Below are 9,781 nucleotides of genomic sequence, written 5' to 3' on the forward strand. Positions count from 1 at the left end.
ATGTTGTGTGTTGGGTTTGTGGGCGTGTGTGTATGTGTATGTGTGTCTACTCTACTTAACTCTGTGTTAATGTACTTAAAAAAAAAAAACTAACCCCACTTGGCATTTGCACCTATTGTTCTGTATATTTCCTGTGCACTTTGTATTTGCAAGTGTTACATGCTATGATTATGTCCTCGATTGTAAGCCGCTTTGGATAAAAGCGTCTGCCAAATGTAATGTAATGTAATAATGTAATGTAAAGACATATTCACTGAGTTGGAAATGTTCATGTATCCATCCCCTGTCTTGTCTAAGGAAATCTGACTGCAAAAATGATCATTTGTGTCCTTGAATGCTTCGATTTCGTTTGTCAAATTACTACAGTTGTATGTAAAAGTCTGGGCATCTCCCTGATGATTTCCATAATTTTCCTTTATAAATCATTGATTGTTTGGATCAGCAATTTCAGTTAAATATATCATAGCAGACAAACACAGTGATATTTGAGAAATGAAATTAAATTTATAGGATTTACAGAAAGTGTGCAATAATTCTTTAAATAAAATTAGGCAGGTTCATAAATTTGGGCACCCCAACAGAACAAAATATATCAATATTTAGTAGATCCTCTTTTTACAGAAATAACAGCCTCTAAATGCTTCCTATAACTTCCAATTTGAGTCTAGATTTTGGTTGAAGGTATTTTGGACCATTCTTTACAAAACATCTCCAGTTCAGTCAGCTCTGCTGGTTTCCGAGCATGGACAGCCCGCTTAAAATCATGCCACAGACTTTCAATAATATTCAGGTCTGGGGACTGAGATGGCCATTCCAGACCGCTGTACTTGTTCCTCTGCATGAATGCCTTAGTAGATTCTGAGCAGTGTTTAGGGTCGTTGTCTTGTTAAAGATCCAGCCCCGGTGCAACTTCAGCTTTGTCACTGATTCATGAACATTGTTCGCAAGAATCTGCTGATACTGACTGAAATCCATGTGACCCTCAACTTTACAAGAATCCCAGTACCTGCACTGGCCACACAGCATGATGGAACCACCTCCAAATTTTACTGTCGGTAGCAAGTGTTTTTTCTGGAATGCTGTGTTCTTTTTCAGCCATGCATACGCCCCTTGTTATGGCCAAATAACTCAATTTCAAACAGAATGTGACATTTTAACCTCTCAAAATAGGTCCAGGTTAGCCACCTCTGAACTTGTCCAAGGTATGTGTCCCAAGAATGTTCCCTGTGAATTTGAAGACTGTGGCAGTAATAGAACTGGACTCATGCTGAACTCAGACAGATGTACAGACAGACAGATGCACACCAGGTCTTTGCAATACCCGATGGCCATATGGTGGCCTTAGGTAAAAAGGAATAGTTCGCAGCATGTATCACGCTGAGTTATTACGTTACAGATTAACATATGTCACATGTCATAGGATCCAATGGATGTTGACCTTGTTTGACCTTTTCTTTGGAGACCAAGCATTCAACACAGTCAAAACTATTGCATTTATTAATCCCATTAGCTCAACCAATAATTTGCATCACTTTTTACCAAAACTGGAGCAACTTTAACATTTGACCCCTGTACAAACTGAAACTGACCTTTGCCACCATTCTTGCTGTTTATAAACAATAACATTTGGTGCTTGTATCTCTATTTGCCGGACTGCTCTGTAAATATTCTGTTATCTGTTGCACTGTAACCAGCTGATTTCTAACAAAATCTTACTCTACAGTCAGCTGAACCATGTGAACCACTTGTTCCCTTAAATCTTTGGAGGAGTGTAGATTTTTGAAAGACCTGAATTCCCTCACCTCAGTATCTCTGTATCTGTGAACAAGACAACAAACGACCGCTTGCTGAAACATGTACAACATGACAACTTTAAATATGAGTATCAATTCTGCAGATGTCTGCCATCTATAATTTAATTTGTTTAACCTTTGATTATAATTGTGTCAGCACAACATCCAAATAATAATAATAAAAAAGAAAACAAAAAAAGAAATGCCAGTCCGTGTGGATGTTTGCCCCGTCCACTGCTAGAAAAGCAGCACACCAGACCCTCTACACAGTCCCTGTGGGTGTTGAGCCCACATGGAGGTGACAGTGTTGTTTCATCGGGCTGCGCCTGATCAAGTCCCATGGTTTGAGACCCAGCCATCAGGCGCTCCCATGCAAGCCACCCCCACCCTGGGCCCAGCACCAGGAGGAGAACCCAGTATCCCTAATCCTGGGCTTTGTGGTGAAAAGAATCAAATCTTGCTGCGATGATGAACTTGAAGAAATAACTTGTAATGTCCTCATATAACAGAGATTTTACTCGAGAAGAATAATAATTTCACAGCACACCCGGGAGGTGTTTACAGCCAGCGTTGTGCCCCTGTGGAGCAGCAATTAGTCAACAGCAGGTTTTACCACTTCCTCACATCTATTGTTCAGACTAAAGAACACAAAACAAATCATAGCATAAAAGGTATAAATGCTTTTCTATGTTTTGGGTACAATTCATATTTACTGATGTAAAAGTCGTGACAAAGCTGTGCTGCCAACGCCTGGTTAAAGAACACATAACTGACCACAAGCCACCAGGTAACAGAAAAGCCTCCAATAACCAAACCGAGTGACGCGTAGATCACCAGCTCAGCAAAATAATGTGGACATGACACCAATTCGAACCAGCCTTCCTTTGGCATTCTGTGAGCCAGCATTTTCACTGTTCCTGCAAGACAACACGAACACAATATAGTAAAAATACATCAGCCAACATGTAACTGATAACCCACAGTGAAGTCTATTACAAGTTACTGTGCAAATAAAAGTCATCACTGTAGATTTGGTTATGTTACACACTATCAGGAAAAACAACATAGTACATCAGGAGTGTAACAATCACGCTCACATATTTTCTGTCCTATTACTTGACCTATAAAAATTGGATGGACTTTGTATAAAATTGGTGTAGTTCTTAAATGGTTAATGTGATATGGTTAATGTGTGGTTTTTAAGGTGGCAGTAATTAAACCATTACTTAAAAAGCCATCACTTGACCCAGCTATCTTAGCTAATTATAGGCCAATTTCCAACCTTCCTTTTCTCTCAAAGATTCTTGAGAGGGTAGTTGTAAAACAGCTAACTGATCACCTGCAGAGGAATGGTCTATTTGAAGAGTTTCAGTCAGGTTTTAGAATTCATCATAGTACAGAAACAGCATTAGTGAAGGTTACAAATGATCTTCTTATGGCTTCGGACAGTGGACTTATCTCTGTGCTTGTTCTGTTGGACCTCAGTGCTGCTTTTGATACTGTTGACCATAAAATTTTATTACAGAGATTAGAGCATGTCATGGGTATTAAAGGCACTGCGCTGCGGTGGTTTGAATCATATTTGTCTAATAGATTACAGTTTGTTCATGTAAATGGGGAATCTTCTTCACAGACTAAAGTTAATTATGGAGTTCCACAAGGTTCTGTGCTAGGACCAATTTTATTCACTTTATACATGCTTCCCTTAGGCAGTATTATTAGACGGTATTGCTTAAATTTTCATTGTTACGCAGATGATACCCAGCTTTATCTATCCATGAAGCCAGAGGATACACACCAATTAGCTAAACTGCAGGATTGTCTTACAGACATAAAGACATGGATGACCTCTAATTTCCTGCTTTTAAACTCAGATAAAACTGAAGTTATTGTACTTGGCCCCACAAATCTTAGAAGCATGGTGTCTAACCAGATCGTTACTCTGGATGGCATTTCCCTGATCTCTAGTAATACTGTGAGAAATCTTGGAGTCATTTTTGATCAGGATATGTCATTCAAAGCGCATATTAAACAATATGTAGGACTGCCTTTTTGCATTTACGCAATATCTCTAAAATCAGAAAGGTCTTGTCTCAGAGTGATGCTGAAAAACTAATTCATGCATTTATTTCCTCTAGGCTGGACTATTGTAATTCATTATTATCAGGTTGTCCTAAAAGTTCCCTAAAAAGCCTTCAGTTGGTTCAGAATGCTGCAGCTAGAGTACTGACGGGGACTAGCAGGAGAGAGCATATCTCACCCGTGTTGGCCTCTCTTCATTAGCTTCCTGTTAATTCTAGAATAGAATTTAAAATTCTTCTTCTTACTTATAAGGTTTTGAATAATCAGGTCCCAGCTTATCTTAGGGACCTCGTAGTACCATATTACCCCATTAGAGCGCTTCGCTCTCAGACTGTGGGCTTACTTGTAGTTCCTAGGGTTTGTAAGAGTAGAATGGGAGGCAGAGCCTTCAGCTTTCAGGCTCCTCTCCTGTGGAACCAGCTCCCAATTCAGATCAGGGAGACAGATACCCTCTCTACTTTTAAGATTAGGCTTAAAACTTTCCTTTTCGCTAAGGCTTATAGTTAGGGCTGGATCGGGTGACCCTGGACCATCCCTTGGTTATGCTGCTTTAGACGTAGATTGTGGGGGGGTTCCCATGATGCACTGTTTCTTTCTCTTTTTGCTCCGTATGCATCACTCTGCATTTAATCATTAGTGATCGATCTCTGCCCCCCTTCACGGCATGTCTTTTTCCTGGTTTTTTCCCTCAGCCCCAACCAGTCTCAGCAGAAGACTGCCCCTCCCTGAGCCTGGTTCTGCTGGAGGTTTCTTCCTGTTAAAAGGGAGTTTTTCCTTCCCACTGTTGCCAAGTGCTTGCTCATAGGGGGTCGCTTTGACCGTTGGGGTTTTTCATAATTATTGTATGGCCTTGCCTTACAATATGGAGCGCCTTGGGGCAACTGTTTGTTGTGATTTGGCGCTATATAAGAAAAAAGTTGATTGATTGATTGAGTTTGTTGAACCCCTTGTATTAAAGCTTTTACAAAACCCCTCTCTACAAGCACATCTTGATTGTTTGTTTTGAACTCCACTGTGTTTGTGTACAGAGGCAAAATTTATTTATTTATTTATATATCACACATCCACACATGGAGGTGAAAATTACATTCTGGGCTCTCACGCCATTCCACCAGGGGGCAGTAAATCATCTATATATTAAAAGTGAAGGGGCCTCTGTGTACGTGTATGCGTGCGTACGTGTGTGTACCTTCGAACATGGAGAAACTGGGGAGAGCTGACATTTGCTATTTGGTAGGCTAATGTATTTTGGGTCAAGGATTAACGCTGCCAAAACGGAACGTTGCTAGGACTAATATCTTTGGAGATATTACGGATATTACATAACAACAGTGAACAATGGAGATTGATAATTACATCCTGGACTCACACCCCATTGCAAATCACTATAGAAACTTCACATAATTTATTATCACCTTTGCAAAATGTCAGCTACCGATTTTATAAACACTACCCAATCTAGAGTACATGAATCCCTGTGTGTGTGTGTATATACACATATACACACATATATATATGAGGTCTGTCCGTAAAGTATAGGTCCTTTTTATTTTTTTCAAAAACTATATGGATTTCATTCATATGATTTTACGTCAGACATGCTTGAACCCTCGTGCGCATGCGTGAGTTTTTCCACGCCTGTCGGTGACGTCATTCGCCTGTGAGCACTCCTTGTGGGAGGAGTCGTCCAGCCCCTCGTCGGAATTCCTTTGTCTGAGAAGTTGCTGAGAGACTGGCGCTTTGTTTGATCAAAATTTTTTCTAAACCTGTGAGACACATCGAAGTGGACACGGTTCGAAAAATTAAGCTGGTTTTCAGTGAAAATTTTAACAGCTGATGAGAGATTTTGAGGTGATTCTGTCGCTTTAAGGACTTCCCACGGTGCGAGACGTCGTGCAGCGCTCTCAGGCAGCGTCATCAGCCTGTTTCAAGCTTAAAACCTCCACATTTCAGGCTCTGTTGATCCAGGATGTCGTGAGAGAACAGAGAAGTTTCAGAAGAAGTCGGTTTCAGCATTTTATCCGGATATTCCACTGTTAAAGGAGATTTTTTTAATGAAAGACGTGCGGGCGGATTGCAGCGTCGGCTCGCAGCCGCCGCGACGCTCTGTCACAGGAAAAACACCTCTGCTGGAAGCCTTAAGGACAAGTTGGAACATCTCCAGCTGATAAACAATTTCTCATATACTCACTCCACTGAAAGCCATCAAAAGCCAACTGGATTTTAACAAATGGTTATCAACACGGAGGTGTTTTTCCTGTGCCGCCGCGCCGCGTCGGCTGCGTCCCGACGCGCGGACCCGTCCGCACGTCTTTCATTAAAAAAATCTCCTTTAACAGTGGAATATCCGGATAAAATGCTGAAACCGACTTCTTCTGAAACGTCTCTGTTCTCTCACGACGTCCTGGATCAATAGAGCCTGAAATGTGGAGGTTTTAAGCTTGAAACAGGCTGATGACGCTGCCTGAGAGCGCTGCACGACGTCTCGCACCGTAAAAAGTCCTTAAAGCGACAGAATCACCTCAAAATCTCTCATCAGCTGTTAAAATTTTCACTGAAAACCAGCTTAATTTTTCGAACCATGTCCACTTCGATGTGTCTCACAGGTTTAGAAAAAAGTTTGATCAAACAAAGCGCCAGTCTCTCAGCAACTTCTCAGACAAAGGAATTCCGACGAGGGGCTGGACGACTCCTCCCACAAGGAGTGCTCACAGGCGAATGACGTCACCGACAGGCGTGGAAAAACTCACGCATGCGCACGAGGGTTCAAGCATGTCTGACGTAAAAACATATGAATGAAATCCATATAGTTGTTGAAAAAAATAAAAAGGACCTATACTTAACGGACAGCCCTCGTATATACACATACATACATACATACATACATACATACATATATATATATACATACATACATACACACACACACATATATATATACATACATACATACACACACACACACACATATATATATATATATATATATATATATATACACTCAACAAAAATATAAACACAACACTTTTGGTTTTGCTCCCATTTTGTATGAGATGAACTCAAAGATCTAAAACTTTTTCCACATACACAATATCACCATTTCCCTCAAATATTGTTCACAAACCAGTCTAAATCTGTGATAGTGAGCACTTCTCCTTTGCTGAGATAATCCATCCCACCTCACAGGTGTGCCATACCAAGATGCTGATTAGACACCGTGATTAGTGCACAGGTGTGCCTTAGACTGTCCACAATAAAAGGCCACTCTGAAAGGTGCAGTTTTGTTTTATTGGGGGGGGGCAATACCAGTCAGTATCTGGTGTGACCACCATTTGCTTCATGCAGTGCAACACATCTCCTTCGCATAGAGTTGATCAGGTTGTCAATTGTGGCCTGTGGAATGTTGGTCCACTCCTCTTCAATGACTGTGCGAAGTTGCTGGATATTGGCAGGAACTGGTACATGCTGTCATATACGGCGGTCCAGAGCATCCCGAACATGCTCAATGGGTGACATGTCCGGTGAGTATGCCGGCCATGCAAGAAGTGGGACATTTTCAGCTTCCAAGAATTGTGTACAGATCCTTGCAACATGGGGCCGTGCATTATCCTGCTGCAACATGAGGTGATGTTCTTGGATGTATGGCACAACAATGGGCCTCAGGATCTCGTCACGGTATCTCTGTGCATTCAAAATGCCATCAATAAAATGCACCTGTGTTCTTTGTCCATAACAGACGCCTGCCCATACCATAACCCCACCGCCACCATGGACCACTCGATCCACAACATTGACATCAGAAAACCGCTCACCCACACGACGCCACACACGCTGTCTGCCATCTGCCCTGGACAGTGTGAACCGGGATTCATCCGTGAAGAGAACACCTCTCCAACGTGCCAAACGCCAGCGAATGTGAGCATTTGCCCACTCAAGTCGGTTACGACGACGAACTGGAGTCAGGTCAAGACCCCGATGAGGACGACGAGCATGCAGATGAGCTTCCCTGAGACGGTTTCTGACAGTTTGTGCAGAAATTCTTTGGTTATGCAAACCGACTGTTTCAGCAGCTGTCCGAGTGGCTGGTCTCAGACGATCTTGGAGGTGAACATGCTGGATGTGGAGGTCCTGGGCTGGTGTGGTTACACGTGGTCTGCGGTTGTGAGGCTGGTTGGATGTACTGCCAAATTCTCTGAAATGCCTTTGGAGACGGCTTATGGTAGAGAAATGAACATTCAGTACACGAGCAACAGCTCTGGTTGACATTCCTGCTGTCAGCATGCCAATTGCACGCTCCCTCAAATCTTGCGACTTGGCATTGTGCTGTGTGATAAAACTGCACCTTTCAGAGTGGCCTTTTATTGTGGGCAGTCTAAGGCACACCTGTGAACTAATCATGGTGTCTAATCAGCTTCTTGATATGGCACACCTGTGAGGTGGGATGGATTATCTCAGCAAAGGAGAAGTGCTCACTGTCACAGATTTAGACTGGTTTGTGAACAATATTTGAGGGAAATGGTGATATTGTGTATGTGGAAAAAGTTTTAGATCTTTGAGTTCATCTCATACAAAATGGGAGCAAAACCAAAAGTGTTGCGTTTATATTTTTGTTGAGTATATATATATATATATATATATACATACATACACATACATACATACATACACACACACATATATATATATATATATATATACGAGGGCTGTCAATAAAGTAACGGTCCTTTTTATTTTTTTCAAAAACTATATGGATTTCATTCATATGTTTTTATGTCAGACATGCTTGAACCCTCGTGCGCATGCGTGAGTTTTTCCACGCCTGTCGGTGACGTCATTCGCCTGTGAGCACTCCTTGTGGGAGGAGTCGTCCAGCCCCTCATCGGAATTCCTTTGTCTGAGAAGTTGCTGAGAGACTGGCGCTTTGTTTGATCAAAATCTTTTCTAAACCTGTGAGACACATCGAAGTGGACACGGTTCGAAAAATTAAGCTGGTTTTCAGTGAAAATTTTAACGGCTGATGAGAGATTTTGAGGTGACACTGTCGCTTTAAGGACTTTTCACGGTGCGAGACGTCGCTCAGCGCTCTCAGCCGCCATCGTCAGCCTGTTCAAGCTGAAAACCTCCACATTTCAGGCTCTATTGATCCAGGACGTCGTGAGAGAACAGAGAAGTTTCAGAAGAAGTCGGTTTCAGCATTTTATCCGGATATTCCACTGTTAAAGGAGATTTTTTTAATGAAAGACGTGCGGACGGGTCCGCACGTCGGCTCACAGCCGACGCAACGCTCCGCCACAGGAAAAACACCTCTGTTGAAGCCTTAAGGACAAGTTGGAACATGTCCTGCTGTTAAACAATTTCTCATATACTCACTCCACTGAAAGCCATCAAAAGCCGCCTGGATTTTACAAATGGTTATCAACACGGAGGTGTTTTTCCTGTGCCGCCGCACCGCGTCGGCTGCGTCCCGACGCGCGGACCCGTCCGCACGTCTTTCATTAAAAAATCTCCTTTAACAGTGGAATATCTGGATAAAATGCTGAAACCGACTTCTTCTGAAACTTCTCTGTTCTCTCACGACGTCCTAGATCGATAAAGCCTGAAATGTGGAGGTTTTCAGCTTGAACAGGCTGATGACGGCGGCTGAGAGCGCTGAGCGACGTCTCGCACCGTGGGAAGTCCTTAAAGCGACAGAATTACCTCAAAATCTCTCATCAGCTGTTAAAATTTTCACTGAAAACCAGCTTAATTTTTCGAACCATGTCCACTTCGATGTGTCTCACAGGTTTAGCAAAAATTTTGATCAAACAAAGCGCCAGTCTCTCAGCAACTTCTCAGACAAAGGAATTCCGACGAGGGGCTGGACGACTCCTCCCACAAGGAGTGCTCACAGGCGAATGACGTCACCG

The 9,781-nt window shown here is 42.4% G+C and overlaps 1 protein-coding gene across 1 annotated transcript in view; it reads right to left on the bottom strand.

The window, feature by feature from the left end:
- Positions 1–1,579: 1,579 nt before the first annotated feature.
- The window catches only part of srd5a3 (steroid 5 alpha-reductase 3), a 22,769-nt gene continuing 14,567 nt past the window's right edge, over positions 1,580–9,781 (bottom strand). The window contains exon 5 of the mRNA XM_034180503.1: positions 1,580–2,710. Coding sequence (XP_034036394.1) covers positions 2,451–2,710 — 260 coding nt within the window. The 3' untranslated portion in view covers positions 1,580–2,450. The remainder of the gene's footprint in view (positions 2,711–9,781) is intronic.

Source organism: Thalassophryne amazonica, chromosome 10 (genome assembly GCF_902500255.1).
Source record: "Thalassophryne amazonica chromosome 10, fThaAma1.1, whole genome shotgun sequence".
Taxonomy (NCBI): Eukaryota; Metazoa; Chordata; class Actinopteri; order Batrachoidiformes; family Batrachoididae; genus Thalassophryne; species Thalassophryne amazonica.